Below are 22,625 nucleotides of genomic sequence, written 5' to 3' on the forward strand. Positions count from 1 at the left end.
ATAAGAAAACTTTTACTAATTGGTTTTTATGTATATGAATGTTTCTGTTCAGTGCCCTGAGATGACTTCTGTTGTGACTTTGCGATATACTGTATAAATAAACAGAATTGAATTATATCTAAACTTACTTTATTCACCAGCAGAACATCCGTTCTTTAATATAAAACTAAACACTGTGTATAATAAAGGACTATATTGTTGGAAAACTCAAAATTCTTGTAATGTACTAAACAGATTTTTACACACAGAGATCACAATTTTGATCTACATGAAATATAAAAACAATAAAACGACGACAACACACCATTGAGGCAGCTCAAAAGAAAACTCCCTCTAAATTGATTAATATAAACCAAAAACATTTATATTTTTTTACAAGAATTTGGGCAGTTTGATAAAAAAAATGTTCGCATGGAAATAATATTCAGAATCTCCTCACAGTTATTTTATATTTTCAAACACATGTGACACATTTCATCCAAGTTTTTTTATTTTAATTTCTCCTTAGAAATCAGGAGAATGAAACCACCTCCAGGTGGTGACTCTTGCTCATGAGAAGCTATGTCAGGTTAGCAGGGCTTAATTTGTAAACCAATTGATGCTGGAACGCAAAGTGGGGTGGGCAAGCCGGGCGGGGGAGGGGGTTATCCTCTTCCAGAAAATTTTAAATAAAGTAGATGCAAATTCCTGCATTTTGGTGTATTTTAATGGATTGTTAAACATCTACAATTACATACATTTGTAAACACTCCTCTTCTGTCAAGCATCCTACACCCCCTCCCCTTACGTGATGGTTCCAAGCCCGACACTGTCCCTGCTTGTTATTGTCCGACTCCTCATGTGAAACCTCCAGGTGCCTCCTCCGTCTGTTCATGGTAGCTGCCTGTGAGCTCCAGCCTGGTTAGCTCGGCTCTGACCCCCCCCCCCCCCCCCAAAAAAAAAAACTCTTTTAGGAGCGGATATTTTTTCAAGGGTAGAGGCGGAAATGCTACTTGAAGAGGAAGATTGTAAGCTTGTAAGTGGCTGTTGTGTTGAAAATTAGTGTTTATATAATTATTTTCAGTTTACATATTCAATAAAGCAGCACGGTGGCGCAGTTCGTAGAGCTGCCACCTCTCAGTGAGAAGGTCGCCTGTTCAAGTCTCGGCTGTGGGGCCTTTCTGGGTGGAGTTTGCACGTTCTCTCCGTGCATGCTTGGGTTTTCTCCGTGCACTCCAGTTTCCTCCCACAGACCAAAAACATGCATGTTAGGACTGATTGGTAACTCTAAATTGTCTCTAGGTGTGAGTGAGAGAGTGAATGGTTGTTTGTCTCGTTTGTCTCTATGTGTCCCTGTGAGACCTGTCCAGGGTGTCCCCCACCTCTCGCACAGTGATGGCTGGATATGGGGACCAGTGACCCCTGTGGCCCGAAAAGGAAGAAGCGGATAAAGATGATGGATGGATGGCTATTGAATTATAAGTAGTTTTTTTTTTCATTCAAGGTGGTAAAATTTTTTCATAACTTTATTATTACTAAGCCTGAGAGTTACCGGATCCAAGAGAACAATTTTTGGAACGCACCCTGTCAAAATCAGAGTTCCCATATCCTGTTCCGTCTGGATCCAGCACAAATTAAGCCCTGTGGGTTAGGAACTGTCCTTTAATTCAATTCAGTTTATTTATATAGCGCCAAGTCATCTCAGTCGTCTCAGTGAACAGAAACATTCACATACATAAATCTTTAAATGTGGCCCAGGACAGTTTGTGTTCAGACTGGCTAAATAAATGTGGATAAAAGAGGAGCAGTTCCAAATATGTCCTTAATTCACCATGACTGTGTTCATACGTGTATTTAGAGTTGTCCACTTGTGATCGGATCACCAGGACAGATGTTAATCCCAGGACTGAAGGGGTTTTTGTAAGGTGACCAAAACAGCTTACTCTGAAGTGGTAAATTGTAATATTAGGAAGTGATCAGGAGACCTCATCAAAGGAGACTTTTAAATTGTTTTTAACAAATATAAATTTTTGTGTCTACTTTTTTTTTTCTTCTGAAAATGGTCATTGTTAGGACATACTGATAGAAACAACAGAGAACTGTGAGCTGCTGGTCATGTGTCCTAAAGCAAACCTTTTCAGGTCTGGTGCTAGAAAACAGAACAGCAGTCAGGGCTCTGCTACACAAGTTTCCTCACATCCTGTCAGAACCATAATAAGCTGCAGGGTTGTGGCAAACTATGGAGACCAGGAATACAGTAATGCAATACAGTCTACGGCTTGAGTTAATAAATCTGAGAAGGTCATGAAGGAAGTAGACATTCCAATTACATTTTTTATATGAATTTTATTACCTATTTATTCTCCATCCTCCTTTATTATTCAGAATTGAGAAAACAGGAACAGCTAACACAGACGCACCACACTCTATGGCCAACTTCTGCACAGCTTTAGGATGTGGAATAAAAATTCACACACACAAAGAACATACTTTCCATAAAATAGTAAAATAACCTATTATGTATAAAGTAATGTGGGATATACCTGGGTACCCTGGGGTCATGCCACGTGCTGACGCCGGTCTGAGTATGGAGAAAGTAAACTTGGCCTTGCTGCGTCGTCCTTTGCTCTGTAAGAAGAGACAAAAAGCTTTAAAAGAGGTTCCTCGCCCTGCCTCAACCTTCGCATTCCTGCACGTCAATTAAAAAGGACTTAATTCATTCACCACGTATACACAGATTGTGCTAAATCTGCCTACGTTAAGAGAGTGATCGGACAGATGGAGATGAAAGGACGACTTGAGTCAGCAGAGCTCCCAGAAGAGAGCCAGGAAGAGGCAGAGGGGGAAGGAGGTGAGAGACAGGGCGAGGAACGTTGGAGAGGAAAACAGAGAGGAGACGTGGGGGGTGGTGGGACGTCTGACTTTTCAGTTGGTAGGCTCATTCATCACAGCCTGACGCCGATATTTCCACGATATGCCTGCCAGAAAGCTGTCCTCTGCCATCTCTGCTCGGATCTTCTCTGCTTTCACACAGAAAGCTCCTAACTGTCCACTCAGCTGACAAATGTGTTATTACAGTCAACACGGAGAGTGCCATCTGACCCGTGTTACAAGCAGAGGAAATGTTTTAAACAAACGTCCAGAATCAAATGAAGAGAGCTAAGAAAAGAGCTGTATTTGACATCAATACATGAGACACGAAGCTCCTTTAGAGTCTTGTTAAGATCACAGATTTTATTAATCAAGTACCGTATCAAATAATCCATTATTTGAGCATTTAGACATGCGTGTGCCAATGTTGTTCTCCTTTAAACCCGACCTGTACAAAGCTGCACCCTTTCTACTGTCAGAACTGTTCGCTCTCATGTACACTTAAAGCCGGCACGTCAGTAAAGATCAGTTCAGTCATTTATTGATTTGAAACCCGTTGAGAACTTTTTTTTTCACCAAAAAGTCGACCAGCCGCCTGGATCTCACATTTAGCTGTTTGGGGATGAAATGACTGAATGTTTAGAACAGCTTTATACAGTTTTTGATTTTATTGTTCCAACGTCATAAAGTCTCCAACAGATACCCAAAACTGAACATGAGAAATACTTGAAACTCTCTTTTAAATGGTGAATGGACTGTACTTACTCATAGCATCTTTCTAGACAACCAGACTAAAGCGCTTCACATCATTGGTGCTCTCATTTGCCCATCCACACACACTCTGCCTCACCTCTACAAAGCTAATCTGGGTAAATCATTCTATAGAAACTAGTATGCCCATACCAGCTTCAAGTACTTTTACCTGTCCTGATAAAAACACCCTGATACGTAAGACTGATACCACTGGCAACATAATTTCCTCTTCCACTTTACAAATAATTGAGGACAAAAAATAAAAATGTCCATATTTCAGAGATGTTTTAAGATAAACACAGATGATGTTTGCTGTGCTCTTAATTAAAAAAAGTGTTTCTAAAGTCATTGTATAAAGTTTAAGAACTGACTGGAGTCAGACTCCTGACAGACTGGAACTGTTGGGAGTCAGCCTCCCCACCATTACAGACATCTCCACCTCTAGATGCAGGAAGAGAGCCACCTGCATCATGAAGGACCCCACTCACCCAGCACAAATACTTTTTGCCCTGCTCCCCTCAGGAAGGAGGTTAAGGAGCATTAAGTGTAGAACCACTAGACTGAGGAACAGCTTCTACCCTGAGGCTGTTGGACTCCTGAATCTCTAACCACTGATCCACAGCTGCCCCATCTGTTTGAAGGCAGATGAGGTCCTGATCATAGCAGAGATATTTTAGGTCTGCCATCCTAGAGGTGCAGAAACCCAACAACTTCTGATTTCTTTCAAGACAACATTTAAATTCATCCAAAATTATTTGTGTTGCAAATCCATGCATAAAGACCCGCAGAGCTACTGGATTGTTCTGTCTGCTCTGTAGATTACCTTTGAGATTTTTCCAACCGTTTTACACCAGTTGGTACACGATGACTCAAACAGCTTGTTAGTCTCCTTGTAAAGTCTAAATGAGTCCACTGGTAACTCTGTTTCCATCAGAAACACATCTGTCGACAGTTTGTTGTTGATGTCACACTGTTGTGATGATCTAATTCTGCTTCGCTGAAATGTTTTCTTTTGTTTGATAAGTCACAGACTTCCGGCATTTTTGGCCTCTTCTAACTTCTTTCTTTAATTTATTAATCCATTATACGTAAAAGTAAGCATAAGCTTATTGCGCAACATCAGTCCCTGTGAAACATGGTGAGCAGTACACAGACATGAATTAAACATTGAATCGTAAAAAAAATTGCCAGGACTTATTTTGTAATATGGTTATTTTAAAAAGTGGTACACCAATGTCCGGTCGCTGAGGGATTTGAATAGTGAATGTTTGTAGTTTTTGAAAACAGGTATTGCTTTTTTTCTCCTCTTTTGCTTGTCTTAGGCAGCGCAGAGTCACAGATCCTGTCAAGTGGTGGGAGCCATTTTATCCACCGCCAGGCGGCGGAGACAGAAGATTGCCATTGGTGGCCTAAGCCACCATGGAATAATCTTCGGCCACCCCAAGGGTCACTCAAATCATTGGAGGAAACTATAATTTTAAGCAATGTAAAAGCTAGAAGCAGTGGTGTAGTCTATGTGATACGCTGGTATATGCCATACACCCACTAGAAAAGCTCGGAAATTTCCGTATACCCACTTAAAAGTGCGCCCAGATACGTGACATACTATTGCACGCGTCATTGAAATATCGGGGCGAAATGCGTCATAAATGCCCTCAGAGAAAAGTGGTGCCCCTCTTCTTCCTTGTGGGGCGTGGGGGGACGGTCTGTTAGTATTCTACCAGGCACATGTGCCCTGCAAGCTACTCTGCCTCCAGCTATGTGAAGCTAGCAGGAGTGACGCAGAGCATCGCTGAAACAAGGGGGTTTTCAGAATAAAAGTTTAGACCGGATATTTATATTTTGACGTTTCAAAAGTATTAGTAACATTTGAAGCCACCAGTTCAAAGTTTCGAGAGCAATAAACAGCAAAACCCTTATTAAACAAAGATTCTTGGTCACATTACTTTACATTAAATAAACTTTTTTCAAACGACACAAATTGAAAAAAAACAAAAAAAAACCTTAATTTAAAACATTCATATTTACATAAGCTACTTAAAACATAAATAACTTTCATATTTTGTCCAACTGAATTTGAACTAAAAAGAAAATAACTTATAATAATAAATATGATGATATGTGCATGTGTGTACATATATCCATCCATCCATCCATCCATCCATCCATCCATCCATCCATCCATCCATCCATCCAACATCTTCTGCTTCTTAAGGAGGTGCTTTAATTTTTACCCTTTATTCATCCAGGTAGTCTCATTGAGCCACGAGAACTCATTTTCAAGAGAGACCTGTTTAGGAGCAGATGGGGGGTTAAGGGCCTTGCTCATGGGCCCAGAGTGGGGCGAATGAGGATGGGGGCAAGTGTGGGTGCTTCACCTACCCCACCCACAATTTTGATGTTGTTGGGGCCGGGGCGTGAACCGGCGATCTTCGGATCACAGGCCCACCTCTGTAACCTCTGCGGCACCACTCCCCACATGTGGTACATGTGGTGGAACGAAATTGTGTACACAGGGTTCCAGTTACATCCAACTAAGTATTAAAATGTAAAAGAAAAACAGTAATAAGATCTAAGATATGAACTAAGATAAATGAGGGTAATGAAGTATGACTGCGTGCACCATGTTAACAGAAAAGTGACCAGGTGGAATATTTTGTCCACGAGTCTGGCTTGATAACTGTCAGAGTAATACATTAAAAAACAGAATGCTACTTAAAGTGAGCAGGAAGATAAGACAGCAGAAGAGATAGAGAGACGAGTACAAAAAGCCTCCTAATCTGAGTGAGTGAAGAAGAAGCAGCGGTACTGTTGTTTGGCTCTGGCTTTTAAAGCCCACAGACAAATTTACTGTGAAGATAAACAGAACTCCCTCGGGATGTGTGGAGGGATTGCAACTCGAGTGTGCATGTGCTAGCTTTTCCATGAATGCTTTTGATAGTTTGAAACTCGACAGGGGAGGGGGGTGTGACCGTCTGCCTCCAGATTGTAGCAGCTACCATCAGTTCAGTTGTCTCAAATGGAGCCAGTATTTTGTGGCACTGCAACAAAGAGCTACTGCTTAGAAATAGAGTAATAGTGTTATCAGTTAGTTGCTGGAGTATCTGACAGTCAATCAAAGTAGTAGGCGAAGGCCAGCAGAAACAGGGAATGTTTCATAGAAATATTAGACGGCATTATCAGTACGGGTTTGATAAGAGTCACATTGTGGGTTTGTAAAACGTCAGGTAGTCATAATGTGCAACTCCCCAGCATGTGGGACGTATAGATGTCACATTAAACTGATATTGGAACTAATGCATACATGAGCTACATATGTTATGAAGGTTTCAGCCACCCATGACAGACCATACCAAGGGAGGCTTGCTGTAATGCAGATTACCAAACATAACAGAACTCCCTGACATCTGCAGCTTCTTTCCAAACTAATATTGGACTACACAGCACCACGTCTCAAGTACCATCAGTTGGACTACTGGTTCTTGTGTCTTTCATATGCAGACTGCCAATTACACCAGAGCAGAGACTATAGTGATGGAAGTGGTGCCATAACCAGGAGGCGTGGACTGATGATGAAGGGTGTTGTATCATGTTCTGGAAAGAGTCTCGGTTCTGCTCGATCAACGATGACTAGTATCTACGCATAAGATGATGCTGAGGGAAGAGGACCAGTCCTGCCAGTGTTATGGAAAGACACACGTGTGATTCCTGAAATCACAGAGTGGAGAGCCATAGGGTCTGACCCTGACACTGACAAGTCAGAGCCTGGTAGAGATTTACGGGACCCTGAAGACACAATGCTCTGTCAGTGACATCCTGCGTCCTCATGAGACATCGGGGTACAGTTGTTCACCAAGACAACACCTGTCCACACACAACACACCTGTGTTTAACAACTGTCTTGGCCATGTTGAGGTCCTCCCGCGGCCAACCTGGTCCCACTGATCGTTCCCTAAATGAATGTGTGGGATCAGGTCTGACAACAATTCTGACACAGATTTGCCAAATCTTGAGGTCCAGTTTCACAACTGGGCCAATTTGCTGCAGGAAAGGATAAAGTACCGGTATTCAAGCTTGAGGGGGTGCCACACTCTACTGGCATGTTATGCTCATGCTGCCAACTTTGTTACCCATTTGCTCTGATTTTGTACTCACTGCAGTAGTCATGATCATTTATCATGTGCAGTTTCTTTCAAATCCATCACTCTGATACGGTAACTGTTTGTCAGTGAGTCTATTAATCTGTAATAAAAAAAACTCATGTACTTCTTTATCAACCTGCCTAATTTCCATAAAAATATATTTCTTCTACATCCATGTGTACGATTAAAATAATATTGAAGAAAATAGCAAGATCCAAAATTCTCTGTTTAGCACTTATAACAAGTTTTTTGTTTTTTTCAGTAAAGGGACTCCATTAGTGTCAACTGATGTAATGTTTTATGACAGTGTAATGAATATGTGTCTCCATAACAGTGCGTCTCCTTTCCGTGATGCTGACGTCCTACTAACCGTAGCCCTCAGGAAGGTCTGGGTGCATGTGCAGGTGGGTTCTGCTCATATAGTTACGGTGCCTCTGCGATCGCACCCGTCTCTCCTGTGCCCGCTGGTCACCATTACTGGGCGGTAACGCTGTGGTGGGGGTGGCACCATTTGTGCTAATGGGCGTGTTTTCATCTACGATGCAGCTGAGTGGCCTGCCGGGGCTGGAGTACTCTGATGCAGGCCTGAGAGGGGGGAAAGGGTAATACAAGGAATTAAAAATATATACATATAGTGTATTAATTAATTTTTGTAATAAAAACTGGAAGAGGAATTAAGATATATTTTAATCTTTTGAAAAAAGGGTAAACAAATTAGAATTACAGAAGGCTAAACGTGGGAAATAGAAAGCAAAACATACTCTGAAATGTTTCTCAGGACAAGCTTAAGATGACGTGAATATTAAAGCCAGATGCCTCTACGGCCCTTTCTGTCAGCTCCATGATTTCCTTGGCTCTTCCACATCATTAAACCTCGCTGTCTGGAGCAATCTGTCTGACACCTTTTTTCTTTTTTTGGGAGCCCACTTCAATGTTCACCAGAGCTCTCCAGTTTAAGAGTGCTGAGGTCAGAGATGAGGTCTTCCATGGACGTCCTGCTGTTTGATGAAAGAGGTCTGGGTTGAAGTTTCTGTGGGCTGCAGAGTGCACTCACCTGGTCGGCCTCTCCCACTGTGTAGTGCGTGTGATGTGGTTCAAGTACTGGATCCGTCCAGACGCAGTTCTCCTCTCCTCCCAGCTGGCAGCCGAAACACACAGACACAGCGGTGAGCGGACACAGCTAAGCCGACTCCATTTCACCACGTGCTAAAGTCATATTCTGATGCAATTTCTGTATCATTATCTCCTCACTTGCACTCGCAGAGAGCACGTGTTGTTTAGGCTTTTCAGCAGCTGATAAAACACAAAAATGAAGAGACGTTGTCTCGCTCACCCATCTGGAAGATCATTGTCAAACAGCCGACTGCAGTCCACCACAGGACCTCCTGTGCCTATCCGGTCCCGTGACTGCAGGCTCACTTCAGGAACACATGGCAGACAAATGCATGTACTAGTGTTACTAGACAGCAGATCACAGCCATGGCACAGAGATTTGATCAAAACACAAAGTGAAGAAATGTATATTTATGATTAACAGGCAAGGGTTAAATGTGATCAAAGGCACAGTGAAAGATCTGGCCGTATAAAACTACATTTTATATAGTATTTATACTTTTAGTGTCTGCAGGGAAATCGTGTTTTTTTCACTTTAAACATACAGGGCAGGACGGCAGGACTTTCCACTTTAGGATGGAGGCAGTAAGGAACCTGTTAGACAGTCAAGGCCAAATAAAGAAGAATATTCTTTGCGACTTCGTGAAAAGTGGGAAATTTTCTCCAATAAGGAGCAAGAGAATTGTCTCGTTTGCAGCCACAGGTCGAACGAATTGTCAGGAGGACAAACAAAGCTCGCCTGCTGGTCTGTCGCTCTCCTGAGGGCTCTTGTACGAGGCACGCTCTCCTGTTGTCTGTGTAATTTTCTCTTTTCCCTTGTCCTCGTCTTGTTAACTGAACCAGACTCTGGTCTGGACGTGGCTGTCTTCTCCAGGTTCCTTACTGCCTCCATCCTAAAGTGAAAGTCCTGCCCCGAGACATTAACGTTTGACAACAAGACTTAAATGGAGGTTTGGTGTGAGGCGCATCGTGCTGCGACTCACGATCTGGGCTCAGACTTCAGAACTCTGAGTCCAGTGTGATAATCTCACCTGGGCCTTTGCCTAAGAAAAATATCCACAAGACTACATGTACTAACTCTAGGCTAAATGTGTGTAAATGTACACAATCCCAGAGATTAAAGCAGAAAAAAAACATTTTGACTGAATTGTTTTTTACACCTGGAGGTTATCAAAGTGCACCAAAGACTTAGAAACACAAATACGTGTTTGTTTTGCATAGTTCTGCTAACATGTATAACATGTTAAGCCAACGTGTAATACATAGTCAAAAGAGCCAGTTTACAAAATATATCTTATGGCCCTAAAGGATTTTGTTTTATAAAGCATGCTAACTATGCTACAATGTGAAAAAGGTTTTATAGATTATCTGTCGTAAAGAAAATTTATTTTCCAATTCTCTATGCAGCCCTTTGATTGCTTTAAACGTCTTGACGTGGCACTTTGGGGAAAAAAATGTTGCCCACCTCTGGTTTAGTGTGTACATGACCTTAGTACAAGTACACAGTATAGTGCTCTCTAATGAAGCGATGAAGTTGTAAGAAGACTTTAACGTGCACCATCAAGACCAACATGATTCTGAAAAAAGAGACGGTTTCAACTTTTCTTTAGTTTACTTTTATGTCATTTCAGTGTTTTCAATTGAAGGGTGTCAGATATGTTTTTAAAGAAATTATAGCACAAAATTTCCTTTGCAGAGTATAAATTATAAAAAAAAAATAATTAGCTAGATTGACGGATCTCCCTTAAAATGATTTCATTAAAAGAGATTTATTTTTTATTTGTTAGATTTGTATTTATAGGATTTCACCTCATGTAGTCTTTTAATGCCATTTATTTTTCACATTTGCTCATTTATTAAATTACATTTATCACAGTACAGTTGCCTCTCAGGAGGTTTCTAAATATAATCAAGTACAGCTCATCCAAACAGCCAAAACATCTTGTTAATGCTGTAATACCATGTAGAAATTATGTTTTTTATATATATTTGTGATAAACTACAAACACCTGAAACTGAATTTCAGAGAGAACTTCGTGAGTTTGGGAGAAAATTAAAACTAAACCGAGACACACATCTCTGCTATAATCTGGGACATAAATATTTGTCTTTTAGCGTTAATATTTATTTAGAAAAACTAAAGCAGCAGAAACAGCCTCTCTCACTGTGAGAAACTCAACAGGCTGTGCGCTCCCGTGGAGGTGCACGTCTCACTCTGACCTGGAGTTCGGTCACGTGTGCAGGTTGCATGTCTGTACGATGACGACGACGCTCAGGACACGTTAATGTTTAATAACGAGTGAGAGTTTAGATACAAAAGTCCCGAGGAGGTTGGGGCGCGGTGCGGGAGGAGGGGTTGGAGATGATGGTGTATCAGTTCTGGTATCTCCTCCGGCTGCAGTGAACTGGTCACGTTCAAAGATGTTTAATAATTTATTACATGTCGTCACCTTCATGAAGAGGCAGGTTAGGGTAGCTGTGTGTCCTCATCGGCTTGCTGCAGGTGAGCTTCCATCTGCAGTTTCTCTCTGCTGCTCACACCTGGGCTCACCGTGAACCATACAGCAGGACCTGTCCTGCTCTGATTGGGTCACCCTGTGGTTCTGGTTCTCTTTACTGTTAGAAAGCAGCATCAGTTTAATCCCTGTATCATCATTAGATTGGATGGCTTTACCAGGACCACAACAAAACACATTTTCTTTCCACTCCTCATTTTTACCCATGATGGAAGTCTGTCTTGGTCACGTTCAAAATGACGGCAATCCATTGTGGCGATGGAGAACGTTAATCCATGTAATCCATAGCAAACTACATCTACCATGGTGGAATAAACTGTCATGATGGTACCACAGGTGTCAAAGTTCTGCTGTTAAAAATAAATTCATTAATCACCCCTCCACCACCGTGACTGACAGTTGAGGTGTTTGGTTTTAGTAAGACATGGTCTTGTGCATTAAGGCCATACATCATCTTTGGTCTTGTTGCTTCACAAGAGATTTATCCATAAGTCTTAAAAGTTTGTTTTGACACAGATTCACAAACTTAAGTGATTTTTATTGACAAAAATCTTTCTCCTTGTTTTACCAACAACCCAGGCTTTGACTCAGCGGTCGGGACATAATCTATCAATCAGAGGATTGGGGTTAAATTTAACCTGCACACTGAGACCTGTAAACTTTAAGATGGAACTCTTGGTTTTATTTTTTTTACTGTTTCTTTGATCATTGCACGTTCTGACTTTGATGTGAAGTTGCTGAAGCATCTTTTACTGGGAAGACTGGGAGCTGTCTTACATGTTTTCTAGCTGTGAATACAGTAGTCCCTCGTTTATCGCGAGGAATCCGTACCCTGAAGCCCCATGATAAGTGAAAAACCGCAAAATAAGAATAGTAGTACAAGTAGTAAGTAGTAGTGTTAGTATTTATATATATAGATATTAAGGCGTTTTAAACACTTCCCACACTCTAGCAATATTCTACACAATGTTTCTAAACTCTAAACGCTCTAAAAGAGCACAGAATGTCATGATTTCAGCTTCCTGCCTCGTCTGCTCTTTGCCACCAGCAAGCGCTCTTGGCCACGCCCACTTCTCCGCTCTGCACAGAACAGCTGATCAGCTGCAGCAGGAAGTTTGTCCTGCTGTGTGAGCTGCACAAATGTGCAGCAGGTGCTAATTAATTTAAAATTATTTATTTTAAATAAAAATTCCTTGCCAATCATGTGGCTCATCCATCAATCAGTCAATTGTGTGTCATGTCCAATCTTATTTTGAAAAACCGCCATAGAGCGAGTCCGCGATAAACAAACTGCAAAGTAGCGAGGGACTACTGTAATCCTTTTTGCTGTAAACGGATAAACTCCATACTGTTTGGAAATGGACCTACAAATCTTGCCAGGTCGATGGGCGGCAGCAGTTGCTTCTCTAAGGCCACTGCTGATGTCTTTCCTTCTTGGCATGGTGTTAACACACAGCTGTATGCTCAAGAGGAAAAGTTCTGCTTTTACAGTGAAGATCACACTTAAACTTTAAACAGTGCATTTTATTTTCAGAAGTTGGAGTTTACTTACCCACTTTAGACTTATGGAAGCAATAAGAGTCTATTTAGTGTTTGTCACACTGCCTGTCCATTTTAGATAGCAACTCATGTTTTAATATGAAGGTAAATTCAATGTTAATCTGTGGTAAGGACTAGAATTTTACTATTAATATGCACTAATGAATTAAATGAAAATGTGCTTTCTTTTTACTATTTGCATATAGAATGTACAAATATACTGAATGTGCAGTTTTATGCTTTAAAATAAAATAATAAACCACAAATTAAACACAGGATCAGCTCCAGTTGTTATTACAACTAAATCTGTGAAAGGTGTTCATAAAGAATTACGTATGACTTGATTTTGTTGTAAAAACCTAATTTAATTTTGTTGCTGGGTGTCATGAATAAACTCACCTACAATCTGCCCTCTGATTGTGTCACTGTCGTTGGGGCTCAGCTTGTTCAAGTCTAACCTCTGGTCTGTTAAAAAAAAGAAAAGGTAGAAGTGTGGTCAGCGCAAAAGCAAAGGGATGGGAAAAAGACAAGACAAAAAAGAAAGAAGTAAAAACGAATGAAAGGAGGCAATATTCACGTGAGAAAGACGCATGTAAAATAGTGAAATAGCGTGTTTTGGATTTTTTCCTCCCTTGAATGAGTCCCATTGCTCTGTATCCTTTACATCACTCATTCTTCAGTCTACAGACCACAGTTGGCTGTGCCCTGGAACAGATGGTCCGCTCCGTGGAACAGCCACAGGCCGTAAAAATCTCCCTGAGCATCAGTACAGAGCGGGCTTCAGTTCAAATGGAGGGGTCAAACATTCGACAAATCTCAACACAAAGCTCGCACTATTCCGCTCAGACTTAGCATGGAGACGAACTCCTGCCAAAGTCTGGAAACTTTTTTTGTCCTAACTTCTTCAAGTCTGAGGAATTTCAAAAAGTGGGAGGAAGAAAAAGACCGAGTGAGCAAAATATGTCCAAGTTGCCTGCAGACATGAGAAATGCCACTATCTGCTCTCTGTTGTCTGGGTGTCACGCAGATCAGGTCAGGATGTCTGTCTAGACTAAACACGGACCAAAACAGGCAACGGTCAAAGCGTTACAAGCTGGCCGGAGGTCAGCGGCCACAGAGAAAACAGAAAATGCACACACAGTTGAAATGTGCATGTTTAGTGAAAGAACATACTTGCCAAGTCATATAGATCAAAACAAGAAACAATAATTCTCTGCAATTATACATAAACACTGTAGTCAAGAAAAGACACTCTGCAATTATACACAAATGTCATAGTCGAGGCTCTTTCCAAGAATTATGGAGGGGACAATACGCTTGCAAATACAGAAAAAAAGAAGAATGATAAAGACCACAACAGAGGGAAAACTACAAATCTACTTTTACACTTAAAGAGCTGCACAATTATGTATGTCTGTCTACAGTGACTGCTTGTCTAGATAGGCAGATGGAGATAGAGATTAGTCACATTGGCATTTGGTTTGTGTGAGCGCACACAAGCTGCCAGTCCACGGAGGAGACGCGAGTGGAAACCGAGAGGGCGAGGAGAGAAAAAAAAAAAAGGAAATGCAAACGCAAAGCGCTCACAGCTGTTGCACAAGCTTTAGGTTTCCTGTGTCGCTTCAGGAAAACAACAGTGTTTCTAGGAAAAGTTACAGGATCCTTTCCCAGTTCAGCCTAAGTAACCGCGGGTTCACAGAGCAGGTACCAGCTCACCATGAAGGAAAACAACTCCAGACTGCTGCGCTGTTGCTAAAACTGTCTGGCACAGCTTTTTTATATATATATAAGGAGACGTTTCTACAGCCTCCATGTCATTCTTGCAGCTAGTTTCTGACATGAGACATTTTTACTGTAATTGCAGGGTGAAGTTGAATGTCTCTTCCTGTACTGGCAGGGCCAGACAGCTGACCCTCTGGTCTGGCCTCTGTCAGACAGTGAGTGGGACAGGACATGAATGGCATGTTTCCATCACATGGTACGGTGCCGTACAGTTCTACAAATCATTCTTGCTTCATTTTCCACTGCAGACTCCATCCTTTGGACTTAAGTGGGATCAACCATTTATCTTGTTAGATTCTTGTTAAAGTCCTCCTGTGCATGCTCCCACAGCCGCGAATCGGCTTTTGAAATGCAGCTGACTTGACCGTCAAAGTGCATTTATTAAGGAAAAGTTAGACTGAGACACACCTTTGTTATAATTTTGAGCAAACAAATAATTGTTTTTAAGTGTTAATCTTGCTAAATTCTTGTTAAAGTCCTCCCATGCACACTCCAGCGGCTGCCATTTGGCAGCCTATCGATTTTTGGCACAACACCAGCCCACATTTCCAGGTTGTCAGCAGTGATGCATAATAAGCGCAACGCATCAGCGGTGATGCATAATAGATGCCACATCTACGGCGAAGCGACGTATTTATGTTTTTTTTTCACCTTAGACATATTTGTACTGATGCAACATATATGGCAGTGTGACGTTTACGGTGGCAAGTGCGGTAAGTACACAGTGGGCTCCCAATTAGACATGATATGTCATGGAGGGTTTAGAGCAGGGGTGTCAAACTCACTTAGAAAAAGGGGCCAAAATTAAAACCTTTTTCAAACTAAGGGCCAATTTCAGAATCTACATTAACTCAAATCAGACACCCAACATCTTTTCTTGGTCACAGGTTCCTCAAGAAGAGTTTGATTGGTCTCAATTGATGTTCTCTGTTGTGCTTTCGACATCAAAGATTACTGAAGAAATTCAAGAGATAGAAGTATTTTACGTTTTGCATATCATCTTGGGGGCCAGATAAGATGTCAACAAGGGCCACCTTCAGCCCCTGGGCCTTGAGTTTGACACATATGGTTTAGAGGGTGCACAAAATGTCCTTAGTGAGGTTGTGGTGATTTACTATCATGGTGGCAGTGTTTCAGGGTCTTGAGTGGAGCGTGGCGTCAGTGCATCTATGATGTAGGGCCCAAGCTGAAGGACTGACCTCATTCTGAGACTATGACCCTAACAGACGTACAAAAGTAGCACTATGCTAGCATTAGGAATGTACTAAACTACATTTTTCCACTTCAGATTCGATCCTGATACCTGAATTTTGATAACTGCCAATACCGATACTATTCCGATACCAGAGCTCTGTTTGCTTTAATATTATTATTATCATTATTGTTGATTTTAGATGAGGCTGTAATAAACTCCTCTCTACAGGCAAGTATGATATGTATGAATGTAAGCATGTATGTCCCAAAAGGCAACTTAAGGCAAGTATAAGGTCAGAAATACAGGAAATCCTGTTAACAGGAAAAATCTTGAAAACAAATATGCAACTGTAAGGGTTTCAAATTGCCTGTCGGTAATTATTAAATCCAAGACAGATACCCATAAAGGGTAAACTTCTCCTAACACTACCCCTCTCCAAATAAAATACAAAGGACCGCTTCAGCTCATCTGCTTAGCACAAATTAGGTGAATGTGAAATCCTTTGTTTTCTACAATCGATAAAAGTTGGTCATTGAGAACAATGAAGTTAAGCAACTTCTCAGTAATCCCTTCAGCTTTCACGTTGTCTGGTGGAAGTTTACCTTGATTCTGGAATAAGTCCAGAAGTAATTCCTGCCGGCTACTTTTGTCTTTCTGCCGCTGGCTAAAAAAAAAACCTTGTGCTCTTTCAAGTGGTGCTTTCTCAAATGTTTGATTAAGTTTGTTGTATTGTAGGTTGTGACGGAGCTTCCGCCTGTCGGTACAACAGCTTTGCAAACATTGCACGTTGCTGTCTTGCTTTGTGGTGTTTCTAGTGTAAAATATTTCCACACAGTGGACATTATTATATCGGGATGAAAAGTTTGTTAGCCACAGTGCTGCTCAGTGCTCACCTGGTAGTTGGCTGCAAACTGTGGAACTGATTTCCTAAACGGAGGCTTGTCATTACTCCGTGTATCATGAGACACGCCACCGTTCAGGTAATCCATTCCACAGTTTGCAGCCAGCTAGCAGAGCGGTCAGCAGGGAATCACTTGTTTAGTAATTTAAATATAAATGAGTCCACGAGGCTCAGTGGGATTAATCTGTATAAATAAAGGTTGAATGAAAAACAAACAAAAAAAAAAAAAACAATTTCAGCAGAAAACTTTAAATCCAGACATGGCTCAGAAACCTCTGATCTTATTGTTGTTATCAGAACCCCATACAGACACTGGATTGGATCGGCCCCATCCCTAGCTAGCATGCTGTTATCTTCTAGCACAGAGGTTCTCAAATGTTATCATCAAAGGATGATTTATAGATAAAGTGAAGGGTCTGGAACAACTAATTCCAGTGTTTCCCCTAACATTATACAAGCGGGGCGCCCCATCCCGTTAACAGAACCGAGTGCCCCGACTACAGAACTGCGTGCACCCCCCACACCAACTCACCTGTCAGCACTGACGTAACGCTAAGCTAGCAGCTTGCAATACAGGTGCGCTAGCTAAAAAGCTAAAGGCAGCCTCCTCTCTCATGCTGAACCCTCACACTGAACCCCCCCCAATCGACGAGATGAGCGACCCACCATGGCAAGTTATCTACACTGAATTCCTTATGAATTCATTTAATTTTGACATTTTTCATTGCAGGCTGAGATCGTTTTAAAAGACTGACTAGTTTTTTTTTTTTTTGTGTAAAAACAACATAAAAAAGTATTTTAAGCAGTTAAATAAGGTGCTCGACTTTTCCCCTAAGGAACATGAATGGTCATAAAGTTAAAGGACGATAAAAGGGTTAATTATTTTTACATTAAACCTAAAATACCCTGTAGTTTTATTTTTTAAAAAAAGAACACGTTTTTTTTTTTTAACAAACTTTAACCAACTAAATTACTTTTCATGTCTTGGTAAAATAAACTCCCATTGCTTGTACGCAAAAATAAATATTAAACAAACTCAACATGACACAAACACCAAAATGATGGACAGAAATGAGTAAAAAGCCACAGATGCTCTGAGACAAATCAAGTACAGACAAACTTAAAAAAAGTTACATTTAAGTCTGCAATGAGAAATGCTTATTTGTATTCACTCTACATGTATCACACCATCTCTAATCACATAAAATTCAATTAATTTGAAATTATTAAATTCCCAAGCAGAAATTTTACAACAAACGAATAGCTGATAAAAAGATAAAGCAATTAAGGTCTGGTACCAAGGATTAGTATGATGCTGTTTTAGATTTATTTAACTAGTATGTAAAATTACTCAGAACAATGGCTCATGCTGTTATTATAGCCATCATCATCATCACGACAGGTTTCTATTTAAACCTTTCACCTCTAACATCCTACAGCTTAACATGATGGCATATATTTCAAGTTGCCATATCATCACTTCTCCACTTGAGATCAGACAGAAAAACAGAGAAAAGGCCTGTCTAAATAAAACCATTCCCCTGAGCTCTTCTCAGTCAAGGTAAGCATGGTGAAAGTAAAGCTTACAGCCCGTGTCTTTAAGGCGGTTGATGGCGTTGGACAGAAGACGAACGCAGCCCAGGAATCCAGCTCCTTGTTTCTTATGAATCTTCTTGTGGTTCCACACGCTAATAGTGATTGAGTCAGATTTTCCAATGTATCTAAGAGAAGAAAAACAAACAAAAAGATGCTTATTAATCAATCATACAAATAATTAGGATTCAAGTAAACAGATTACCAGCTAATATTCTATCAATAAATTCCACTCAGAGGCTACAATCAAGTTTCAGGTCAAGGATGCGTTGGAAAACACACCGAGGACACAGACAGAACGGAAGAGGAGGATGGAGAGGCTCAGAGGGATTTTCCAGCCTGTGTGTGAGTTTGTGTGAGAGTGACCCTGAACATCACAGTTTGTGACGAAGCATCACAAGCAAAGTGCGAACCTTTGAATGATTTATAATATCACAGTACTCCCCAGGAAGAGCAGAATGAGACTGGAGGAAGAAAGATAACACAGAGCTACCGATTAATGATCCCACAACAATAAAACTTGACTATTAGTAATCAAATTATGCTTTTAAAAAACTACCAGACTATGAAAAAGGTTCAAATTTACCATAACTAGCCCTTTGAATTAAGATAAAAGAAGTTTTAAACATTGTACGTAATGTTTTCTTTTTTTTGTTTCTTCAATATACTTTTACATATTTTTAGGACAATTTTTTTTCAAAAATCATACATCCACTCTTACTAGCTGCAGTATCCTGGACTGTGAAGCCCGTTCTGTGCCAAGCAATGATGAATGCACGTTTTCCTGCAGCTAACTATGATCAACAGAGGAAGAACAATGATATGTTTTACAGCATCCAGTCTGCTCTTTTACTCAATGACAGAGCCTTGTACTCATCAACACTCCCCCCTGTGTTATCACCATGTGGTAATGTTTTCTTTTTAACATTGGCTTTTAATTGGGAGTTCAGTTGAAGGTCCATCAAAATGTTCTTGTCGTAGTGTTTCATTGTTAAGTTATTTTTTTAGCCTATTCTAGCGGTATTCATGTGTTGATGTTGTTGTTTTTTATCCCCATTTTATTTTTAACCATCTTGTAAAGCACTTTGGTCAACCTTGTTGTTCTTAAACATCTTATATAAAGGAAACTGACCTTGGCAATTACACAATGATTTTTCTGCACTGAAGGTGGCTTTTCAGGTGAGTAAGCTGCCCATGCCAAAGGCACTAATGCAACCCCATACCATCAGAGAGACAGGTTTTTGACTAGCGTCATGACAACAGGCTTGCTGGTCCCTCTCCTCTTTAGTACGATGGACATGGTGTCTGTAGTTTTAAAAACAAATCTCAAAGTTTGACTTGTCTGGCCATAAAACAGTTTCCCACTTTGCCTCAGTTGTTTTTAAATAAGCTTTGACTTATTTAAAAGATGGCAGCGTTTCTAAATGTTGTTTATATGGCTTCGTATTTGCATGATAAATTTTTTTAAAATATTTTTAGAATTGGGATCATATATGAAAAATGTCATTAAAGCTGAGGCAGCAATCTTTTTGACAATTATTAACTGTGTGCAACAGGTAAGATATTAATTATACATAACTTTTCCATAAAATAACACTTAAAAACGTCTGGAATGCACATTTAAAGCATCAACTTTTCTGCTTATGTGTCTAATATACAGAGACAAAACATGAGAAAGTAATTTAGTTAAACAGGAGCAGCTAAAACACACAATGGAAGTGAAAGATCTAGATTAAAAAAGATAATTTTATGTCTCTTTTCATGTTTCACTGAAGCTCTCTCCTGCATTCTTCCTCATGTCAGGTTGGAGAGTAACAATAATAATAACACTTAAAACATATTTAGCATCTAAACCTGTTGCAGCCCATCTGTTAGCGTGTGCTCCCTTCTTCAGTCTAAAACTCATCATTTGAGCGGTTTGTGCTGCGCACCGAAAGGGATATGAAACAATGGGGCTGTGAGTAAGATGTCTGGACATTTTGAGTCAATGCCAAATGCCTGTCTGGGCTGCGATGTGAGAGCTGCTCTGTCAGACAGACATAATGGGAGGGACGCACTAATAACCAAAATCCAGCCATTTGGATCGCCCTCGGCCTAATAAAATTCATTAGTCTGGCTAAGGAGTTTAATACACACAGAGAACAGACGACGGTGGGAAAACTGTAATAAAAACAGCACGTTAAAAAAATTACATCGACTTTCTGATTGCACTGGTTTAGTTTTGGTGCAACTTTTAATTTAGTAGTTGTCAACTAAAGAAACATTAAAATGCAAAATGATTCTTCCTCTAAAGGGAATCAAATGTTAAATCCTTGCATTCTTCAGCAGTTTGAAAGCTACTCATGTTGGACAACGTTAGGCAGAAACTTGAAATTTCAAACAATGACATTTGTATTCTGCAGACCTGCAGCAGCTGCTGGTTGTGTAAGTGTAGAAAAAATAAATAGTCTGCAGCAACAGCCATTCACAAGGTGGTAACAGGAAAAATGGCTTAAAACAGATTATGATTTGATTATTATTATTAATACATGCCTAAACTTATTAAGTTTTTCTTCTTTCGGCTGCTCCCTTCTTCAGGGGTCGCCACAGTGAACTAACTCACATGAAGATTTGGCAATTGGTTTTACATCGGATGCCCTTCCTGACGCAACCACAGCCCTCTGTGTGGAGCAGAGAGCTGCTATCTAGGACGCCTGGGGGAGCAGATGGTGGGGGTTAAAGGCCTTGCTCAAGGGCCCAGAGTGGGGCAAATGAGGGCGGAGGCAGGTGTGGGTGATTCACCTTTACCACCCACATTTTAATGTTGTCGTATGGGGAGTCAAACCAGCAACCTTCCGATCACAGGCCCATCTTCTCTAACCTCTGCACCACCACGCTTAAACTATTCAACTTTTAATGCTTAACTTTAGCCAAGTTAAAAAACAAAACTAAGCAACAATATGAGGCGAAGCAAAGGCAATAAGACTTCACAAAAAATACAATAAAGTAAATAAAAATGTATACACTTTGCTGCAATTCTAGTCTTAAAAAAAAACAAAAGCTAGATCTACATATGTCTTCATGACAAACTGCTGCAGTTTACGCAAAAAAAAAGAGAAGACAGCAAATTTTAAAATTCTGTACTTTTATATTTCTCATTGAATAACTTGTTTTCTGTTTGACCCAACATCTGTAAAATGATATTAGAACAAAAAAAATCAAAATAAAATAAAAAAGACTTGGCGGAGCACTCCTCTGTGACGACCAACACACACATGGAAAAAGATTAGGTGCTCATATTGAGCACTCCCCATAACTTCAGGAATGAAAAACTGTTGCATATTAAACGAAACATAATATTCCAGATTTTTAATTTGTAAAAACTGTCAGATCCAGCAGTGCAATAAAAACAGTTTAATGAGTCCATAGTCAGTCTTTAGGGTTAAATCAGATCTTTTGAAGTGTGTTTCTGGAAAACAAAAGGTTGTGGATAACTACCGTATTTTCCAGCCTATAAGTCGCACCTGTTTGCAAAATGTACATACCCTGCGACCTATAAGAGACTTATTTATGTTTTTATTTTCCCTAGTTATAAACCAATTTTTGACTTCGATACGACTGCTTTCATTCATTCTGACTGAAAATATTGACTAACATTTTCAGCCGCTAGATGGCAGCAAAGTAGTATGGCATGCCATTGTGTCATGTAATAGTTAAAGTGGAAATTAATGACACAATCGGCTTGCCATAACCTGCCACCTTTGTCCAGCTCTGGGATCATGCCTGGAGCAATCGTCAAATCAGCTTCATTTCGCTGCGCCGCCCCGGTGAAATGCAGCTAATTTGACCATAAAAGTGTATTTATTAAGTAAAAGTTCAACTGAGACACACCTTTACTATAATGTTGAGCAAGCAAATAATTGTTTTAGGTGCTTATCTTGTTAAATTTCGAGGAAATGGACAGCGAGTTGTCCCTTTGCACGCTCCCGCTTCTACGAATCTACTTTTGAAATGCAGTTGTTTTGACCGTCAAAGTTCACTTATTAAGGAAACGTTAGACCGAGACACACCTTTACTATCATTTCGAGCAAACAAATAATTGTTTTTAGGTGGTTATCTTGTTAAATTCTTGTTAAAGTCCTCCCATGTACGCTCCCACGGCCGTCACTTAGCAGCCAATAGATTTTTGGCACAACACAGGCCCACATTTCTGGGTTGTCAGTGGTGACGCATAACTAACAAACAACGCGTCAGCGCTGACG

General features: G+C 40.4%; 1 protein-coding gene across 1 annotated transcript in view; it reads right to left on the reverse strand.

Moving 5' to 3' along the window:
• The window catches only part of LOC119421555 (E3 ubiquitin-protein ligase SMURF2), an 81,654-nt gene that overhangs the window by 18,367 nt on the left and 40,662 nt on the right, over nt 1-22,625 (reverse strand). Inside the window, exons 4-9 of the mRNA XM_037688898.1 lie at nt 18,379-18,512; nt 13,313-13,378; nt 9,079-9,163; nt 8,800-8,883; nt 8,116-8,330; nt 2,523-2,607 (exon numbers count right to left, since the gene is read on the reverse strand). Coding sequence (XP_037544826.1) covers nt 2,523-2,607; nt 8,116-8,330; nt 8,800-8,883; nt 9,079-9,163; nt 13,313-13,378; nt 18,379-18,512 — 669 coding nt within the window. The remainder of the gene's footprint in view (nt 1-2,522; nt 2,608-8,115; nt 8,331-8,799; nt 8,884-9,078; nt 9,164-13,312; nt 13,379-18,378; nt 18,513-22,625) is intronic.

The sequence above is a fragment of the Nematolebias whitei genome, chromosome 15 (genome assembly GCF_014905685.2).
Source record: "Nematolebias whitei isolate Nwh7 chromosome 15, NemWhi1, whole genome shotgun sequence".
NCBI lineage: Eukaryota > Metazoa > Chordata > Actinopteri > Cyprinodontiformes > Rivulidae > Nematolebias > Nematolebias whitei.